The sequence below is a fragment of the Diceros bicornis genome, chromosome 8, assembly GCF_020826845.1.
Source record: "Diceros bicornis minor isolate mBicDic1 chromosome 8, mDicBic1.mat.cur, whole genome shotgun sequence".
Classification (NCBI taxonomy): Eukaryota; Metazoa; Chordata; class Mammalia; order Perissodactyla; family Rhinocerotidae; genus Diceros; species Diceros bicornis.
In genome coordinates this window covers 33,622,278-33,644,119 of record NC_080747.1, presented here as the reverse complement: position 1 = coordinate 33,644,119, position 21,842 = coordinate 33,622,278, and the positions used below count along the sequence as shown (strand labels likewise).

At 43.0% G+C, this 21,842-nt stretch overlaps 1 protein-coding gene across 15 annotated transcripts in view; it reads left to right on the top strand.

The window, feature by feature from the left end:
• The window catches only part of APBB2 (amyloid beta precursor protein binding family B member 2), a 355,319-nt gene that overhangs the window by 249,298 nt on the left and 84,179 nt on the right, over nucleotides 1-21,842 (top strand). For 13 of the 15 annotated variants that reach the window (XM_058546954.1, XM_058546953.1, XM_058546952.1 and 10 more), the window contains 3 exons: nucleotides 2,679-2,741; nucleotides 3,131-3,216; nucleotides 3,311-3,371. In XM_058546954.1, the coding sequence (XP_058402937.1) occupies nucleotides 2,679-2,741; nucleotides 3,131-3,216; nucleotides 3,311-3,371 (210 nt within the window). The remainder of the gene's footprint in view (nucleotides 1-2,678; nucleotides 2,742-3,130; nucleotides 3,217-3,310; nucleotides 3,372-21,842) is intronic. The other 2 variants (XM_058546956.1, XM_058546955.1) reach the window with 1 other exon arrangement.

Here is a 21,842-nt window from a genome sequence, read left to right as displayed (position 1 = left end):
CAGGGTCAGGGGTGCTGCAGCCTGGGCAAGGGCAAGATGAGCACCATGAGAGGATGTGCCCAGCTATGACTCTGGCACCAGAACATCTCTCAGCTGTACGAGGCTTTAGCTGCACTGCCTGCAAGATTATCCGTTGGGAGGTCATTGCTCATGGAAGATGGTCTCTGTTCTTCCGTAACGACCCTTTTTCCTTTTCTCTGTGTCTGTGTCTTTCCTGAGGCATGTTGCACCACCTGCCTTTTCGTCTCTTACTGTCTCTGTCTCTTCTCTTCTTTCGTCTCTCACTCCCACCACCCAGACTACAGGCTGGGGTGGCTGCAGAACCAAAGACTCTGTTGGGTTGTTTTTTAAAAAAACTTACTAGCTAAAATGTTGTATTTTCTCTTCTTAATTAAAAAAATTAGATGAATAGAATATGTAGGTCTTAAAATTTAAGACAAATTGTTTTTTTCTTTCATTGCCCTTAATTGTAAAAAGGAAAAATCATGGTCACTTATACAGGGGAGAAAATTTCTGAAAATGAATATTTTTAAATAGAGGAGGGAAAATAGGTCTTTTGGCCTAGTCATAACATATAATGTTAGTCCCATTTTTCCTTACCTGAGTTTTGTACTAAAGGGTTTCTTTAGGAGTACCCATGTTTTTTAAGCATTTGGAAAATCACTGTATAGGGCCTTTGTTTATTTAAATCAGGAAAAGGTGATTGTTGGAAGTTTGCCAGCTGACTCATGTCTCTGTGGCGTAAGAGCTAGAGTCATATAGTCGTAGAACTATAATCAACTTTTACTTTACAGGGACCCCTACACCCAAAGAGTAAATACATAAAAAATTTTTTAAACCACACATACAGAGAACTGTTTTAATTAAATGCTAAAGGTTTTCTGAATACTTGTTTTAAAAATATTCTTTCTTTCTAGTTCCAACACAGTGTCTCTTGAGGATAGTTTTTGATTTCAGATTCCTTTTGTTAAACACCCACTCTTTTTTTTAATTTCTCCAACAAGAACATGATTACCTTGAGCGTTCCTAATTCACCATCTGATATCCTTTTTCAATGTTCAATATAAATGAAAAACAAATAGTGCTCACCTGTAAACAATGATGACAATTTGGGGTCAAATAGGCCTGTTTTGCTTTTTAAAAAGAAATTTTAGCTAAAAATTTTTGATCTTTCAGGTTCTTATCCTGATTACTAAACGATGGTGATTCTAAACCTTTCTTGGTCACTGGCCCCTCTGAAAATATGAGAAAAGTTGGGGATCTTCTCCCCAGGAAAACACACATGCACAGAAGCCCACATCCATTTCAGGGGGTTCACAGGTCCCCTCAGGTGACTGAGCACTGCTTTTGGGGATGGAGTAACGAGAGATAAGGCAAAATTCCTGCTCTTTTCTTCAATAAAACAGATTATTTAAAAAAAATAAATACAGTGGCCTAAATTCTATTTTATATTGAAAAACTGCAGTTCAGGTGCCCAGTCCAACATAGAAAGCAACAGTGACACCACTGTGCAGTAGTGATAATGGATCTAAATTTGCAGTGACTGCCTTCAGAGTCCTACAGAGTCAAATAAATGTGTCTTTCAACACGTGGGACATTTGACCTTAGCTGCTTCTGCTTTGAGTGGTTTTAAAAAATTGTATTAATGTTGTCAGAAAAAGTTACGGGTCACTGTTCCCTTCTCATTTGCAAAGAACTTTAGTTGAAAAGTTATTTGAAAAGTTTCCGTTGTTGATTTATTATCTAAGAAAAGAGATTTGCCTGACAAATCAGTGGAACAAATTCATAAAGATGTCCCTGGGTGTTTTATTAGTATTGTGTTTTTCCCCAAATCTTAGATGAAAAATATTTGAATAATTACTCAATAGAGTAAAAAGAAAACAACGGTTCCTTGTTGTCCAAGGTGGATGGAAGGAGTTGTTTAGATTCAAAGGTCAACTGCAAGAATTCTGCCAACAAGGCAAGGCTTCGTGTTTTGTTCTATAATTATGTTTAGAAAATCATTTCATGATCAAATATTAATTTGTGAAGAGGTTTGTGTGGCAAGGAAGTAGGGCTTTTTGTGAATTAGAGGAATTTACATTAGATTGTTTAGGGCTGTTTTTTGCTGGGTTAAATCTCAGCAAGATGTTGAGGTCAGGCTGTGTTCCTTACTCTCGTTCTCCTTTATGGTCTTTTTTAAGTGAAAATAATTTGACCTGCAGTTTTTTTATGCCCTTAGCCACGGATACTCCCCAGTTTCCAAACCAGCACGTTGACAAGCATCATCCCTTATTCTACCCCCACCTCCTGAAAACAGTTCTGTTGGGTTAATGGGAGAGAAAAGGTTCTTATGGAATTAGGGACGATAGGCATTTAACATTTGGAAGTATATTGTGTGCTTTTAAGGGCACATTTAGAAAATAACTTCACTGTCTGCTACTAATATTCAGTCCTGTGTTTTGGTGAGTGATTAAAGCTCCATTTCTTTTCTCCTGCCGGGTCTTCAGGTGATAACCTAGATCTAGACAGAGTGAGCTAAGTTGCTGTTAGAGTGAATTTGTTCCCTAACCCATCCTGTGAATATCAATGCTAACAGTGTCTTGTGTTTTTTTTTTCCTTTTTTGTCTTTCCTTTCCTTTCTTTCTTTTTTTTTTAAATCAATGTGCTTTTTCCTATGTGAATAATTATATGTCTAGAAACAGCCATGGAGTGATTTTGCTGTTCTGAATGGGGGAAAGATTAATAGTGACATTTGGAAGGCAAGTATATTGTCAGATTTTAGCTCATTTAATATTGTGTCCTTTTGCATGGCTGTGGCTGTATATTTTTCTTCTTCATGACTGTCATGCGTTCTGCAGGGACCGAGTGATGGGTCTTCTTGCTAGGGCTGTCCAGCTCACACACGTGTTGCCTTTTTTTTGATGTCTCCCGTTGTGAATGACTTCAAGCTGATTGCCCCAGGTTCCCCATTGTCTTGTAAGAACAGCGCTTGCACCGAGTCAGCACCCGGCAGTCCTTGCATGCATGCCTTTCTCTGCCTAAGCTCACGTACACTCTCTGCCTCATGCCGGGAGGACTTTTCTCGCCTTTGATATTTGGGGCCCTGTCCTCCCCCTTTCTCTATTAACAGGGATCTGTTTTCCCCTAGGATTTGCATGCCGCCACAGTTAACCCGGACCCCAGCTTAAAAGAGTTTGAAGGAGCAACACTACGTTACGCATCTTTGAAACTCAGGTAGGACATTGGAAGGACCTGCTGTGATGGGTGGCTTTGTGCAGCTAGAGTTTGCAGTAGAATTCTAAGTCCAATTTTCTGTTTTTCTTTCTAGAAATGCTCCACATGCTGATGATGACGATTCTTGTAGTATCAACAGTGACCCAGAAGCCAAGGTTTGTAAGAAACGTGCTTTCAGCCACTAGCTTATATTCTTGCATCAAAGTCATGACTTTGGATAATGGCCCAGTTTTTATAAACCATCAACTCAGAACCACTTAATAAGTAATTATTCCTCCATCTTCTCTCTTTCCTAATCTCCCTACACTTAAAGTAAATCCCTAGGCCAAGTCAGGTTTAGGAGGATTTCTATCATCAAGACTCTGCCTGTGTCTCGTATATCAGTTCTTCGCACAATGTGATAAGTTAAAATTATTGTTTGAATGGGTGAGCTTCAGAAGCCTTTGAAGATAAACCAGGCTCTGCCTTGCAATGCAGTGGGAGGGGTGGTTGAACAGGTGGTATGAGACCCTTGTGCCTACCTCCTCCAGGGCAGCCTCACACCTGTGCAGGGTGAAACCTCTGCCATCGCTGTCATAAACAGGCGCATTTTGTGATGGAAAGTGAGAGTGAACTTTTGCTTCTGGACTTCTGGTGGGGCACCAGCAGGGCCAGCATTTTTTTTTTTTAAAGATTTTATTCATTTATTTATTTTCCCCCCAAAGCCCCAGTAGATAGTTGTATGTCATAGCTGCACATCCTTCTAGTTGCTGTATGTGGGACGCGGCCTCAGCATGACTGGAGAAGTGGTGTGTCGGTGCGCACCCGGGATCCGAACCCGGGCCGCTAGCAGCGGAGCGCACGCACTTAACCGCTAAGCCACTGGGCCGGCAGGGCCAGCATTAAGGGCATGTGGCCAGTGCAGTTCTCCTGAGAATCAGGGCCCCATGTAAGGGGTTTTAACGCTGTGTGGTTGCCGTCTCGCAATTGTTAATAATTTTATCTTTGAATTTGTGTTTTATAAGTGAAGTCTGATGGGGCAATGGAGTGCAGCAGGGGGTTGGAGCCTTGGCTGATGCACAGTCCTGCCACCTCCCTACCTCCTTGGGTGGTTCTTAGCTGCCTGTTTCCCTGTTCCTCGGCACCCCAGGCCCTGCCAGAACTCCCCATCCCTGCCCCCACCCAGCAACTACTACTGCCTTCCTCCCCAGTAGGGGCCTAGGTGTGAGCATGGTGAGAGTTGGCATCGAGCACGCAATCTCCATGGTGTCTCTGGAAGGGGCAAAGGAGTAGCCTGCCCAGCCCAGGCTTACAGCACCTGGTATATTCAGCGGGTGACTCAGTGGGGGTGAGGCCTGCCTACTCCCAATCTAGGTACCTAGCATGTTCTAGCACAGATGTTGCAATACACTTGAGGGTCACCCGTCTCAAGTGGGGGTGGGGGTGGTAGGTGCATAGGAAAGGGGACTCCCTGGCTCCATTTCCCCACCCCCTGTCAGGGCATGGGGCGTTGGTCCAGTAGCTGGAAGGAGGAGGAGCCCAGAAGCTGATGGTCTCCGGGAATGGGCAGGGCCCCTGGGCACCTGTGATAGTCTGGGCTCACCCTGCAAGTATCCCTGTGCCCGAAGGAGCGTGACGTTAAATAACAACTAAAAAACATCCTAACGGGTGGAGAGAGAATGCAGAAGAAAGGAAAAAGTTTCATGTTTTAGTACTTTTTATATTTTTTCCTGCTTTTTGAGCAGGGGGCCCTGCATTTTTATTTTGCACACTTCATTTTCATTTGCATATGTAGCTGGTCCTAGATATTTTTTCTGAATCCCAAGGTAGATGTGTGTCTATGAATAAAACAGCAAGTAGTTTCCCTTAGTAGTAGCTAAGTGGGGAACACTGTGCAGGTTCAAAACCTTGACTCCTTTGCCAGAAACTACCATATTGCCTTTGGTTCTGTAAGAGTCTCAGGGCTCGCAGTGGAAATCTCCACTGCTCCTGGTCAACTCAGCTTCAAGCTAAGCACAGCCTGATCGGATGAAGGCCACTCCAGAGCCAGCAGTGTTCTGAACAAGTCCTTGGGCTGCTGCTAACATGTTGGGCTTTAAAGATAAATTTTATGGCAAGGAAGGGATGCAGTAAAACAGGAAGGCAGGCTGTGAATAATTTGCTTTGCCATCGGGTGTTTTACAATGGCTATCAGCAAAGCCTGGAGGAGGAGAGGCGAGCAGCAGCGGTATCTCTGCCCACCGCCAGGGCCAGGGCAGTGACGTCGGTAAAGCCACCCTGTGAAATTGACAGGAGCGGGTGGGGAGGGTGATGCATGGAATGGATATCGAATTGGTAACAGGAATAGAAGGCCTAGTTGAAATATTACCTGTGTCAGTGCTTTCTCTTTTTTCCTCCCAGTTGTATTGCTTAGTGAATTCTTTATCTGCCACCTTTCTATTGCCAGCGTGTCTGTTCCAATACCTGTTGAATTTGTTCATATTAATAAGGAGGCTCAGCTTTGTCATAAGTTACTGAAGTTACACTTAGTTCTAAACAAAAAAGTACGTGTGTTGCATTTGTTTTAAATCCTACTTTGTTCCATAAAAGATCTGAGAAGAGTTATAAGAACAAATGCTTTCTTAAAAAGGCGCAGAAAATATAAGGGAATAAGCAGTGCACCTGTCTGTACTGGGACGATAGATGGAGTTAGGACAGATCAAACTGGGGAGAAGGGAAAACGTGGCTTTTCAGATCAGAGGACTCTGCGTAGTTACGAAAATTGACCTTCAGGTTCATTTTTGTGCTTCTTGGTGATTATTTACATTGGGGATTCTTAAGGTCGATGGCATGAATCTCTAAGGGCAACTCAGAATCTTGAAAGGATTTCTGCAAACTTCGTGCTTCCAACTGCCCCCGCTGCACCCTAGATTCTGAAGGTCCCCTGTGCTGTAGAAAGTCACTGTCACTCTTGAGGACCACAAGCGTGTTGGCAGGGGAAAAGGGTTTCAGAACCTTCCTTTATATGAATCACACAGCACATAAGGCAAAAACATCCCAGTTCCTTATGGAATGTGATGGTTTTTCTAGTGCTTCATTATAAAATAATTGTAATAATTAATATTTATTGAGTGCTAACATTTTGCCAGGCATGGTCCTAAAAACTTTATTCCTATTGACTCTAATCTTACAAAAATTCAGTGGGCTAAGTATCATTATCTCCATATGGCAGATGTGGAAACCGAGGCATTGAAAGGTTAACAGCTAGTAAGTAGTAGAGTCAGGATTTGAATCCAGGCCATTTGGCTCCAGAGCCCATGCTCACTAGACTGTCTAAAGAAGAGTGTCACTTGGAGCTTCATTTGGGGACCACCATCAAATAATGTGATCAGTGTCCTCAACGATATTCCAAATACGTAATATATAGAAATTTGGATTTTGCCAGTTGGTATTTCATAGCATTAGTCATTGGAAGCAAAGGATAAACACCCCAGCAAAACTTATTTCATGTAAATTGGTGAAGGATTATGACAGTGTGGACCAGCTTTCTGGTCAGACTTGAGGCAGAGATGAACTCTAGACTCTAGAAGTGGAATGGGTGGGCTGCAGGTTTTTTCAGACCATCTCTCATAGTTTAATTTCAACTAGGCTTATGATAAAAGTTGGGCCAGAACAGGAGGAAGCCGGGGGCTGGAGTGGAGCTAAGCCGCATTGCTGGGGATTGGCAGAGCTACACACTTTAGGTCCACCGTGCAGGTGGCGGGTTGACATCTCAGGAAATTGAGGAGTCTCGCTGTACTTCTCTGGATGCAGGGTCCCTCCACTCACTAATGGAATTGGGCCCAGGGAAGGCCAAGACGATCTTTCAGAATTACAATTATTTCAAAATCCAACAGCCCTAAATGAAATTATTTTTTACCAATTTTGAAGATGTGAGTGAGTTGAGAACTGACTTGAATGAAGCCACTTTGGAAAAGCTCCCCATCACCACCACCCTCTGTCGTCCCCCATCTGCCCTCTTAGTCACTTCTCGCCTGTTTAGTGCTGCCTCGGGCACCTAAAAATATTTAATTTCATGTATGATGGAATTCTAAATATAGTCCCTGAGAAATGATTACTAAGAAGATGATTATAGAAAATATATGCCCTACGCCCTAAGTGAAATTTACATGCTAAAAAAATAAAAATCATTTTTAGACTATCAGGATGTGGATACATGGAACCCTCTCCAGCCACTGAGTCTGAGCATCTTGATAATCAGTTGTTCAGTGAAACCTCTAAACAGCAGTGGCGACATAAAATGACCTGTACACGTGCACATATGCACTCTCTCTCCCCCTCAGAAAAGCAAAGTATATTTGTAACTCTGAAAATGTTTTTTGAGCCTACCTAATTTTTTATACAATAAATATTTTTTGTAGTTGATAGCAATATGTGTGTGTTTGTGTATAATTCTGAGCCCTTTAACTTTTTATTTTAAAATAATTATAGATTTATAGAAGAGTTGCAAAGATTGAGTTCCCATATACCCTTCACCTAGCTTTCCCTAAAAACATCTTTGTAATCATGGTACAATGATCAAAACTAGGAAATTAGTGTTGATACCATATTATTAACTAAACTATAGGCCTTATTCACATTTTCCCATTTTTTCCACTAATGTCCTTTTTCTGTTCCTGGACCCAATTTAGATATACATTGCATTTACTGAGCTCTTTAAAAATTACTCACATATTCCTTTCCACAATTCTCAGATTTGTCATTCTTAATTCCATTATAATATTCCATTTAATTAATAGTGCCATAGTCTGTCTTGGCACCCAGTGGCCACAAGAGCAATTTCCAGTACTACAGAGCAGATAGCTACAACTTCATAAAAATAGGTGGCTTTTTTCTTTTAAATTAGTGTTTCAGTATAGGTTGCTAAAACGGGTATTACCAGGTCAAAGGCTATCAGTTTATGGCTTCTGTCACTTATTGCAAAATTGCTTTTCAGGAAGGCTACAGCAGCATGTAATTCCATCAGTAATAGCCTAGAAAACACCTCTTTGTCCACCGCCCACTATACTCTAGGCTTTGTCATTTTATTTATTCATCTTTGTTTTATTGCATGTTAGCCATTATCTCCTAGTATAAAATGTCCCCTTCTCAAGAAAGGGCATTTCTTATAAAACTCTGTATTTCTGTCCATTCTTGTCCAGTTTTTCCCCTTATTTTCTATGCATTTTTTAAAATAAAATTTTTATTTTGGAATAATTTTAGATTTACCAAAAAGTTACGAAGACAGTAAAGCAAGTTCCTGTATATCCTTCACGCAGCCTCCCTCACGTCCTGTCTTACCTAACCCTAGTACACGTGTCAAAACTAAGAAATTAACAGTGGTACAAAACTATTAACTAACACCTTATTCTGATTTTATCAGTTTTTCTTCTAATGTCCTTTTTCTGTTCCAGAATCTAATTCAAGATATCACATTGAGTTTAGTCCCTATGCATTTTTATTTTTTATTTATTTATTTATTTATTTATTTTCTGTGAGGAAGATCAGCCCTGAGCTAACATCCATGCCAATCCTCCTCTTTTTGCTGAGGAAGACCGGCTCTGAGCTAACATCTATTGCCAATCCTCCTCCTTTTTTTCCCCAAAGCCCCAGTAGATAGTTGTATGTCATAGTTGCACATCCTTCTAGTTGCTGTATGTGGGACGTGGCCTCAGCATGGCGGGAGAAGCGGTGAGTCGGTGCGCGCCCGGGATCCGAACCCCGGGCTGCCAGTAGCGAAGCGCGCGCACTTAACCGCTAAGCCACGGGGCCGGCCCCTTATGCATTTTTAAATTCAAAACTTTATTCGTTATTGTAATCTTAAATATTTCTCTTTACTCATTTATTTGTTTGTGTCACTTTTCCATGTGAAAATGTTTTAAAACTTTGTGTGTATTCAAACCTTTTTAGATAATTGCCTCTCCTGCTTCATTGCTCAAGAAGGCAACTCCTTGCTACATTTGGGTGGTCAGGTAGTTTGCGCTTCTAAATTCCCATTATTTTGCAGTTTCGTCCTACTTTCATAACTTAAAATCTAAATTTAGCCCTATAAAGCTTTCCTTTCCTCATGGCATGTGGCATATTGCTGATTAGATTAGAATGCTTGATTAGAATGGTCAACAGTAAAATAAAAATCAGTTATAATTAACTTATAGAAAACTTAATGCTTTGAAAATATGTACCAGTTCCTTAGAGTTCTTGGCATATCCTTTGTGTGGCTCTGCTTGGACTTCTGTAAAGGAGGTGTTCTGCCACCTTGTGGACAACATTGAAAATTACATCTTTAAAGAAATTGGCATTTCATTTGGAATCATTGAATTGCTTATAGCTGGAAGTGACATTATAAATGATCTAATGGGCCTCCTTAACAGGTGGAGAAAAGTGAATCCCAGAAAATTTGAGTAAATGTCTTTCCTAGGGTCACACAGTTAGTGGTGGAGATAGCATTCAAAAGTAGGTCCCCGGGGCCTGTGACCACTTCATCCTACTGTCTTCTCTCAGTGTATAACAGATCATTTTCAGGATATTTGTGAGGAGACGTTCTTAGAACTGCTTTTAGAACATTATTCTTTAAAATCCATGATAAAGGAACTGGGTAAGGAAAATTGTATTATCCCAAGCATTAAATTCTCTGGGTTTCAACTTCCTCATCTGTAAAATGAATGTGTCGTCATCTCAGAAGTCGCTTCTGGTCCTGAGGAATTTGAAGAGTCCACGTGAAATGTGGCAGTCCTGATCTATGGCATCTGGAGATGAAATAGTTCAATCTGATCCCTCTCCAAATCTGGGGAAGGAGAGAAAGTGATGTGAGCCAGGGCTGGAGACAGGGAGCTGGCTCCCTTTTCTGAACACACGCTCCACCTGTGCCTTGCACCATGCTAGGCACTTACATGCAATTTTCTTGTAAACACAAGGCATCGTGGTGATTTTCCCCAGATTACAGACAAGAAACTGGTTCTTTGAACAGGTTAAATAATTTGTTTTATCACACAGCTAGTAACTGGGACTCAAACTCAGATGCATTTGACTCCAAAGCCCAAGAAAGTATCATCCTCCTCCCTCCCCGCACCCCCAGCCGCCCCGGTTACTGCTTCCCTAAGCTTTCGGGTCCCTTTGGCCGCCTGGGTGTTTTGGGTGGAGGAAGCAGAGATGTTGGAGGTAAGCATGGGGAGGGGTGGAGGGTCATTGCTTGAGGATAGACTCCCCCTTTCTTTTCACCGTCCCCCAGACTCACATGGGCCAGTCGTTTGCAAGGCTCTCAAACTTTCCTGCACAAGTTGGCAAATTCTGTTCTCGGGCGAGGCCGAGGGACTGCAATTCTGTTAAGCTCTCAGGTGATGCTGATGCTGCTTGTCCGCACACAACACTTTGAGTAGCAACAGTAACCAGTTTGAAACCTGATAAATAAGGTGTCGTTTCCATGTGTCTTCTACAGGGAAGTAGACATTGTCTTTCTACACGGTACCTTCCAGTTCCGTTACGGCCCTTTGCAGCAGTTCTCAGCTTGGGGAATTTTTATCCAGGCACTGGTTGTTGTGAAAGCTTCTCTTGTCTCCTTACCCTTTTGTTGCAGCCTGCCCCAGATGGAGAGAAAAGGAAGGAGATGATACAAATCAGTTGGTTAGTAGGTTTGGTAGAGGAGCTTTCTGAAATGAATGGTGAGGGAACACGAGACATATCTGTAAGCTTTATTTATCTGTGCCATCCCTGGGTTCCTATTAGCATAGATTTTCATGAAGTAATTATATTAGCAGCTACTGACTCGATTAGCACTAATAGATAAACAGGAAGGGGTAAGGAGTATCTTTTCTCATTCAGATTTATTTTTGGTCTGTGTAGCAAATTCATTATCATTACTTAGCATTTATATGGGATTTTATGTCTGCAGGTCGTTCTTATAATTGATTTTTGGTTGTGTGGCACGGGTTTTTTCTTTCAGAAATCCTGATCTATGTGAGAAGTTTGGATTTGATTTCTGTTGTGGATTTGGTAATTGAGTCAAAAACATTTATTGAATGCTTAATGCTCAAGGAGAGGCTGTAAGTTATAATGGTTAAGAGCATGGACTCTGGACTCAGACTACCTGGGTTTAAAGCCAGGCTTTGCTACTTACTAGCTGGGTGACCTTGGGCAAGTTACTTAGCCTCTCTGTACCTCAGTTTTCTCATCTGTAGAGTGAGAATAATAATAGTAGCTACCTCACAAGGCTATTGTAAACATTGAGTTGATATATTATAAACGTAAGATATGTGTTAAGTGCTTGGAAGCGTCCCTGGCACGTAATAAGCATGCTTTATGTATTAGCCATGATTACTGTTCCTGTTACAAAGAGGAATAGACATATACCTTGCCTTCAAGGGGCAGACAACAAAGAGGCAAATTCTATGTGGTTTCCCAGAAGGAGATGGTGCCTAAACTAATGAGTGTCCTTGCATTACAGCAGGATTTAGTGATTCTCTGCCAAAATGTAAATGTAAGTTCAGAAGATTTAAAAATAATTTTACATGTAAATTTGTGTTCATTTTCAGCAAATGCTTTTAGGAACAGATCTATTAAGGTGAGGCTCATCTGTATTTGTCCAATACTGCAGATAACATTGTTTCTGTTATCTATTCCTATGTACTGTGTAACAAACTCTGCCAAAACTTGGTAGCTTAAAACGACCATTTATTTTGCTCACGATTTTGTGGGTTCGGGAATTTGGGAAGGGTTCAGGGGTGCAGTTCATTTCTGATCCACATGGGGGCAGCTGGGGCAGGTGGGAGTGGAGGATCCACTTCCAAGTTGGATTCTTCCTCCTCATGCCTAGCGACTCGGTGCTCTTGGCCATTTTCTCTCTTCACATGGCATCTCATCCTTCAGGGCCTCTCCATGTGGCTTTGGCTTCTCACAGTGGTGGTCTTGGGGAGGCAGGTATACTTCTTATGTGGCGTCTGGCTTCCAAGAAGCAGAAAGCCAAACCTACCAGGTGAGGTAAGGCTGTTCCTGGAAATGGCAGCACATCATTTCCTCCATATTCGATTAACCAAAGCAATCACAGACCGGATCCAAGGGTGGAGAAATGGACTCCACCTCTTGAGCAAGAGTGGCAAGGTCACATTGCAGAAAGCACGTAGGATGGGAGGCTTTATTGCGGCCATCTTTGGGACATACAATCTGCAAAAATGTCATTCCTACATTTCAGTCGTTCAATGAAAATGCCCTTAGTGAAGGGCATGATTATCAACACAGTTGAATCAAGAAACCAAGGCACGGAGCCAGTGACAAACATACCAGGTCCTGCCAGAACGAGATTTGTCCTGTCATGCGTGGCTTTTAGGTTGACATTCACAAAGAGAAAATAAGGACCATCTCGCTCAAGCCTTAGGAGAAGTGGAAGGAACAGAGAGAAGCAAAGTGATCTGCCGTCGTCATGGCAGAGCGGGACTCAAAGCCGGGCTCCCCAACCCTGGTCCAGTGTGGTTTTCCGCTGAGCAGAGCTGACATGCACTGCCTCCTGGACACCGAGCCATTGGCCCTGCATGTTCGTTTTGTCTCCTAGCCCAGAGGACAGCTTTTGTGTTTCTAAAACTGTTTTCTTCCCTTTATTTGCCAATATGGCCAAGCGTAATGCTGTGTTTCTGGCAGAACCACGGCTTCCTTTCCCTTATTAACTTTTGGCCACTACACTTGCCTGAGCGAGCAGTCGAGGAATTGGCAGCCATGTGAGCCCCCGGGTTTTGAAGGGCACTGTTGAAACGAGGTGCATTGTTATCCAACTGTTGGCAGCTGCACCCTGTGCTGGGCAGATGCCTAGAAAGGCTAATTAAGGAAAGGCAGACTTCCCTCTTCCCCTGAAGGAATGCAGCAGGAAGCAGGAGAGGTGATGGGCAGCGGCCAGCAGCACTGGCGGAGATGGACATTCTGAAGGTGTGCTGGACCAGCAGGTGCGTGAACCTTGTCCCGTGGGATCCTGGCAAAGCATTCCGCGCCGTGGATAGTCACGGATCTGAACAGCCTCAGGTAGAAGCAGCAGTGGTGCATTCATCCAGCAGGGCTGCCTCCTCCGGGAAGGGCCAGCTGGTCAAGACCTGGGAGTCCTGAAGCTGGCATTCCAGCACTACCTGGAGAATTGCCGACAGGTATCAGGGCTTGTTCTCTCGGGGCTGTTGCCTGAGAAATTACTGCCAGTACCAGTGTTGAGGTAGTAATGCAGACATTTCTTTTTTTTTTTTTTTTTACAGTTAATAAAATTGATACAGAAATGATGGTTCTGCCTATAGGACTGTTAGAATAATTCAGACACCAAGCCATTTTAGCTAAGCCACACCATCCTCTCACTCCTACAACTCCTATTTAAAATCTCATCAAAGTGTGAAGTCACAAAGATCAGAGCCTGAGTTCTTCCTCTGCTCGTGTCTCCGGTGCTTCTAAGGAAATCATTTTAGTAGTCAAGCTTTCATATTTGCAGTCTCTAAACACCAAGAATGACAACTCTCAACGGTTGTCTGCAGCCAATTCATCCATCCATTCATTTGGCCTATTACATGCAGGGTGGTATGAGATCAATCAGACTGGGGAGGGGAGCAAAAGAAAATAATACAGCAGGAAAATGGTAATCTCATTTAAGAACAGCAGTTACAATGTTACTGGAATTAAAGAAGGAAGAGATAACTTGCATCTATCTGTACATGGAATTTCAGTTGCTTATGTTGAAGGTGATGTTTGAGATTAGTTCACTAAGCAATAACACATGAATAATTTTAATTGACAACCTAAGGTGCCAGTCAACAGATGAATGAATAAAGAGGATGTGGTGTGTGTGTGTGTGTGTGTGTATATACATATATATATGTATATATACACAATGGAATATCATTCAGCCATGAGGGAGAAGGAAATCCTGTCAATTGTGACAACATAGATGGACCTTGAGGGCATTATGTTAAGTGAGATAAATCATTCAGAGAAAGACAAATACTATATGATCTCACTTATACATGGAATCTAAAAAAGCCGAGCTCTTAGAGCATAGAGTGATAGTTACCGGCGCTGAGGGAGGTTGGGAGAATTGGGGAAATGTTTAAGGGTACAAACTTGCAACCAGTAGATAAATCAGTCCTGGAGATCTAATGCACAGCGTGGTGATTATAGTCAACAGTACCGCAGTACATACTTCAAAGTTGCTAAGAGAATAGATCTTAAATGTTCCCTCAACAAAAAAGAAGTGAAAATTATGTGACATGATAGAGGTTTTAGCTAACGCTCCGGTGGTAATCAGATTGCAATATGTAAATGCATCAAACCCAACACATTGTGCACCTTAAACTTACATGATGTTATATATCAATTACATCTCAATTTTTTAAATGAATTAATTTAAAAATAATTTCAGTTGACTTTAAGAGACCCTCAGACTAAAAATCGCTTCATTACGACTATGTTTAGCTGTTGAACCAACACATTCCGAACCCAGATCTCTAGCCAGATGGTGCTTTAGTTCACCTTCTGATGGGACAGAGCAGAAATGTGTCCCTTTGGAATTCATTACAGTCTCTCATTCACTCAGCCGACTTGCTGCTCAGGAAGGGGGTAGACAGGTCCCCACCCAGGGCCCACTTTTCGGCTTCAGCCACATTACCAATGGTCAGTTTGACCAGCAAGCGACTCCTGTCTCTAGCAAAGCTGGAAAGTTGGTTCATGTAAGTGACAAATGGAAACTAGAACCAAAACTTTATGATTCGTCAAGAAGCCCTTCTCCTGAGCGCTTGACTTTTTTCAGATCTGTGAGTTCAGATGAGATCTAGAGCAACCTAGAGCTTATTTTTATAGAAAGTGCTCAGTTTTTTCCCTCTTCACTAATGCTATAGACCAGCGTCACTTAGTAAATAAAAGACTGTATGAAGCTCATTTCTCCTGCTTCAGATATTCTTATACATCTCTGCCATGTTTTGTTTGAGATCTAGAAAGAATGGACATCCAACGGGGACCTTCATCATTTGGTGATGGTAGGAGTAGGTGGAGAAGGAAACTAGCATTTCTCTGATTCCAGCCACGTGCTGGAAACCCTATGTGGCGCTTCCCATGCCGTGGGCCATCTGATTCTCAGAACAGCCCTGCAAGGGAGGTGATGTTATTATCCCCATTTTACATGTGAGGAAATTAAGATTCAAGGAACCTAAGTCACTTTCCTAAAATCACAAATCTATTATATGGACGAACTAAAATTTGAGCCTGAGTGAGGCAGACTCTAAAGCCTGTGTTCTTTCTGATGATAAAATAACGATGATAGCTGATGTGCATCAAGCATTTCGTGTGTATGGGTCACAAACATTCCTGGGGCCGTTATCAGCAAGCTCAGTTTCCTGTCTTGAGACTCATCTGGCACCTCTGTAAATGGCTGTGGCAAACACCCACACAGTGCTTCCACTGTGCTGTTCTCCCACAAGCCCCGTGAGGTATGTTCTCGTTATCTCCTATTTTTGGTTGGAGCTGAGGCACAGCATCTTAGGTGATTTGCCCACAGTTCCACAGCTGGTAAATGGCAGAGCGGAGACTGGCACCCGGGCAGTCTGGCTTCAGAGCCCAAGCTTTTATCGCCTGGGCTGCCCTGCCTCGGATGTAGGTGGGCCTTCCTGTGGCCTTGCAAGCAGGCGTTTGGTTTGGTTCTGTGATCCCTGTGCTCTTGTTGTGGTGGGAGTTCTATAGCACAAGCTGGAATTTACCCGAAGATGTTCAACTGCTTTAAAGATTGAAAGGAAAAATAAAATATGGGTTTTGTGTGTGTGTTTTGGTTTTGGTTTTGTTTGTGTGTGTGGTTTTTTTTAGTTTGTTTTTTTGGTTTGGGGTTTTTTTTTTCAGTGGAGTACCCAAGCAGTTGACTCCCAGTGAATGCCACAGAGGAAAAACCAGCCAGAGTCTTGTGCCTCATGCAGGGCCATGCTCCAAGGGGAAAAAGTGTGAAGTAGGAGCTGGAGTACCTGGGTTCTGGTCCCAGTTCTGTCGATGATGAGCTGTGTGACTTCAAATAAGTCACTTAACCTCTCTGAACACTGCTTTTCTCATCTGTAAAATGAGGTGGTACTAATGCCTAGTCTGGGGAACTCATAGTATTATTGTGAAGACAAAATGAGATGTTATAGGAATGCTTTGATAACTCTAGAGCCGTAGCCAAACATAATGTATGATTTTGGCTTTCCAAAAGTTTCTTTAAAAAATTGTGATGTAATGGTTCCCAACAGTCCCATCTGTCATGGTGAGTTATCGGTTTTGCTGCTCTGTGGATAAAGTCACCTGGAGACAACGTGGGGTTTAGCCCAGACCCAGGTATGCCGTCTCTAAGGCCACCCTCCCTCTCTCTCTAATCCCTGAGTTTGGGAATCATTTTAGCAATTGGAGTATTACGATGCGTCAGAGCTTAACTTAAGCAGCATAAATTTCTTTTTTCCAGGCCTCAGAAAAAAATTAAAATGGGAAATATCTGGTAACACACTAGTTATTAATAAAAATGCAGATAGTACCAGCTTATGAAAGTTGTGTGAGGAGTTTTAATCTAATTTCCATGAAGGAGACAGTGACCACGTGTATAAAGAATTTACTCTATGTCAATATGGGACTGAGTGTTTGTTGTCTCATCTTATAGACAAAACAAGCCTTGAAACAGTTTTTTGGCTGGTGGATTTAGTGTGTGTGTGATTTTTCACTTTACGTAGAACAGATTATTCTCCCCTTTTCCTTTGTGTTAGGACACATTTATGTAAAGCATTTTTCAATTCAGAATTCCAGCCTGGTTCAGCCGGATCGGGAACAGAGCCCCTGAGTTCAGCAACGCAAGTCTTCCTTCCTTTCCTGGTGCCCCACTTAAAGCCCACTCTGGCCTCAGCCTCCAGAGTCCTCGTTGAAAAGACTTGGCCTTCAGTCACCAGGGACTTTATACCAGCTTTAAATAGACCTTACTCTAAAGTTCTACGTAAATATTAATCGACTTCCAAGTTGTCCCCATTTTGCAGGAAACTGTCAATTGTTTGCTCGCTCCTTGCCTTGGTCTGCCACTTCTCCCCAGCATTTACTGTGATTTTCAGAGTGTTACAGGGATGGCAAAAGATGGAGGACTATAGCAGAATCTGGCCTGCTGCCTTTAACGGCATTAAAGCACTCTTACTGTAGAAGAGATCAGACTGTTGATAAGTAATGTAGCACCTATAAAACATTTTCCCAAAAATCTTTTTTTTTAATTTATTAAAAAGTTAACATGGGGGGCCAGCCCCCTGGTATAGTGGTTGAGTTACATGCGTTCCACTTCAGAGGCCCGGGTTCTTGGATTCGGATCCCAGGCGCAGACCTACACCACTCGTTAGCCGTGCTGTAGCGGTGACCCACATACAAAATAGAGTAAGATTGGCACAGATGTTAGCTCAGGGCAAATCTTCCTCAGGGAAAAAAAAAAAAAGTTAGCAGGGGCGAGAGTGGGAATTGACACAGGAAGCTGATGGCACATAATTTCGTAGTGGCACATAAGTGTAGTTTGCCATTGCATTATATGCAGAGCACCTTCCCGTTCCTTTACAGTTCATTGAGGACCTCTCTCCATGAAAGATACAAAGTCTGCAGAGACAAACATGTGCCCACACTGAGTAACTGTGTGTTAATGGTGGTGACGATGTGCTAGCTAGTCCCCTTCCCACCAGAGTAAGCTGTGTAGAATTAAGATAATGTGCTCTGGCCAGCACGAGGGCATAGAACATTGTTAATATGTGAACATATCTGAAGACATAAAAATAAATATTATTTTGTGTCCTGTTCTATGTGCTCAAGTGTAAACTGCCATCCTCTCTAACATGTAAAGGCTCTTCCCAAAGCAATTTGAAAAATAGGATAGTCGAGGCTCTAATGCTTTGTCATGGAATAAGTTTCACAGAGATTGCATTTTGCAGACAGAATCATAACCTAGATACAGAATAAACTTAATGACTCTGGTGTAGTCATCTTTGTTGAAACATGAAGGTCACTGGGGACAATTAAATCATCACCCTGTTTTTAAAGCTTTGCCCCAGGGATAAAGAGCTCAGTAGAGGCTTCCTTGTTTTAATATCTCTTTTCCTTAAGAAGTTCGCTAATACTGCTCTCCAAATTCTCCTTGGATTTCCAAAGCCCCTTCCTCTTGTAGAAGGACAACCTTTGGTTGGCGTTTTCCCCACCATCATTCAATACGTCAAGATAACCCTTCTCATTCTTCTCTGAGAAAATTAATCCGGACTCCCTCCACCTTTCTTTATAATTCACAGGACTCATGTCACTTTGATTACTTTTGGTGACTTTTCTCTGGATACACAGCATCTTTTCATTAGAAGAAAAATTAATCAACAGCTAATAGGTGCTGATGATGTGCTTGGCACTTACCTAGGCATTGTGGGGTATGAAAAAAATACCCAGGGGGTCTCTGACCTCAAGTGGCTGATGCTGCAGGGGGTAGTGGAAGGGCTACTGTGTTGAGATTCAGGAGACCCCACTGCTCGTCCATACCTACTGCTCACGCGCTGGGAGACCTTGGGCAGGTCACTTGCCCTTGATGGGCCTCATCAACCAAGCAGAGAGGACATTAGAAAAGCTTTGAGTTTGGCTTAGAAAGCAAGGCTCAGAGGCTAATTGGGGAGCTGGAATTAATCCAAAGAATAGCAGAGCATTAAGAGATGTTCAACTGAGTATCTGTCTTAGGAGTTCAGGAAAAGGAGAGATGAGTTTGGGAATGAGGCTTCTTGAATTTGAGCCAGCAGTCTAGCCCAAATCACTAGACCTACCCCATCCATTCTGGGGACAGAGTCCCAGTTGTCCCACAGGTGGCAGTAATGAGCCCCAGGCAACGGCAGGAGCTGCTCTAGCCTCATCCCAGTCAGGGAGCCCTGGCCTGTTCTGCAGTGTGGCCGAGACCCAAGGCCATGGTGCCAAGGCTAGCCGGCTGTGTATGCTGGATAATACTGAGTTCTTCTTCCTTTCCTCTGACCCTCCCCAGCAGGTTCTCCTCACCCAGGACTTCTCCTCTCTGTGCCTGCCTCTGCTGACTGCTTACTTCCTTATGCCTCATTCCCATCTCAGGGCTTTGTGACAGGATCCAGTGTGCAGAGCCACTTCTCCTCTTGGACTTTTGGGAATCCGTTGCCTTGCAACACTCGCTGGGTCCCTCCTTTCCTTGGTTATTTTCTGTGATCACCAGGGTTGACCAGTCATGCTTGCGCTTAGAATGGTTCTCCGTTTCTGGAGCTACTGGGCTTCCTCAGGCTCCTTCTATTCATCTTTCCTCACATGCAATTTAAAACATGATGATACCTGAACACAGGTGTATTACTCACTTGGAACAGAAACCAACTGTATAAGTTGACGTGGGCCAAAGCTGTTTCTTTAAAATAGAAGCACGTCATCTTGCATTTTGAAATACTCAGCTAATACAGGGTGAGAGCTGCCAGTCTCCATGTGAAGAACCAAGTGGGAAGTCACGACCTTAGGAACTTGACCCATGTTTCTACCACAGGCTGGCCTGTGGCAGCAACTGCTTTGTGCCTGCTTGTGAGGAGAAGCCACAAGGGGTCTCTGTGGTCCATCTTCAGATGCAATCCCAGATATGTCTGTTCTTCAGATACCTTGTCATCTCTGGAACTAGACTTTTAGCCTCTATTCTAGTCTGTTGCTGAAAATATCCTTCTTTTTAGTATTTCAGCTCTGTGTACATACATTCCTACCCTAAGAATTCAATATATCTAATTTAAAGCAAATTCTTTAAAACAACTACTTAAAATTCTTCTTGAATTGCCGTAAATGGCTTGGAAGAGCATCTCTTCAAATTCACGTCATCTTTGCATTGCACAGTAAGTTCCAGTTGGTCAGGGACCATTTCGGTCAGTGGCGGTTACTAAGGGAACCCTTTAAAGACAACCCTCCGCGCCCACTCCAGTCCACACAAGACAGACACTCCTTCTTGTGCGCCATGCTCTGGGTAATGCTCTCGGGACTTGGGTTTACTCATTTGTGAAATGAGGTAGTTCGGTTCCGGGGTCCCCAGAGCCCTTGTGTTCTGGGTTTCTGTACCATGATTAAATGCTTTTCCCGTGTAAGTACCATGTAGACTTCTAGGAGTCAGCTTCCAGAATTTGAACATCATAAATACTCTCTTCAGGGCTGGTGCAGCAGTGCTTTTAATTGAGGTCTGTGTGGGTCTTCGCACTTTATGAGCTCTCTGAGTTTGTCTCAGACTCTTTGCAAAAAGTTGCAGATTTTTCGTTTCTAGGTGAGTGGTGTAAGGAAACCTTTCTTATAAACCAACAATAAAAAATACATTCAATCCCTATGATGATAATAATTATAGCCAATTTTTACCAGGCTCCAGGTACTGCTCAAAGCCTACTTTACAGGTGTGAACTCATGTAACCCTTTCAGCAGTCAGGTTCTGTGCTTAGGGGTGGGGGATGCTGCAGACCAAGTCCCTGCCTTCATGTAATTCACGTTCCAGTGCGGGGAGGGAGAGAGACGGCACATCACAGGAGTGGAATATAAGTACCTTGGGTGAAAGTACTTTCTATGGAGAAAAATAAAGTAGGGAAGAGAGCTAGATAGTGCTGGGAGGGGCTGCAGTTTTAAATAGTCAGGGAAGGCCTCCTGGGAAGGAGAAGTGAGTAAGATGTGAGGGAACCAGATGGTTAACGGGGAAGCCCAAGGTCAGTGTGTGCCTGGAGGAGGAGGGAGCAGCCTGCAGGCCAGTGTGGCTGGAGCATGAGTGACCAGTGGGGACAGGATGGGATAAAATGTTTGAGAGGTATTTCACAGTTGGAGATGTCCTGAGAGATGTTTTAGGCCAAACCCTTCTCCCTCCTCAGCTCCCCCCTTCTCCTCTCTCATTTGTCAGGTGAGCACAGTGAGGCATAGATAAATCGGGTGACATCCTGAAGGTCACCAGTGAGCAGCAACAGGACAAGAACCCAGGGTTTCCTGGTTCCTAGTCCCTCCTACACCCCACTACACCAAGATCCTGACAGCTTACAAGTAATTAAGCCCACCTCCACGACCCCATGCCCCTCTATCCTTGCTCTGGGATGAAGGGTAGATTGAATCTATTCTCGTTATTTGAGGTGGCTCTATAAAATTCTATAAAGGTGCTACCAACACTGAATTAGCAAATACTGAAGCCCTGCTCCTAAGGGAAGTACAGGGTTAGGTTCCTAGGAGCCTCTGGTCACATTTTCATCAACCAATCAATACATAACCTTGTTTTATGTGTGTTTCTGTTTAAAGACACCTTATTTAACATGTGGTGTTGATTCATTAACACTGATCTCACAGCCAACAGCACTATAACTCATGCCTGAATGAAGCTTGTCGAGCACAGATGTTTTCTCTGTAAGGCCCATCTCAGTGGTCTCGCCCTTAGGAACACTGGACAGCACTTCAGCACTTCGCCTGGGGGCCATTTTAAACAGCAAAATCACCAAAAAAAAAAACCCCACGAAAGTGCAAAACCAATGAGGTACTACATAGACCACGAAAAGGACACTTGTTTAAGTATGAGAACTGAAACAAGAAGGCAGTGCTTCCTTATTCACCTTCAACTGGGAACATTCCCATCCAGTAACTCAGATTTTTTTGCCACTGTTGATATGTCGAAG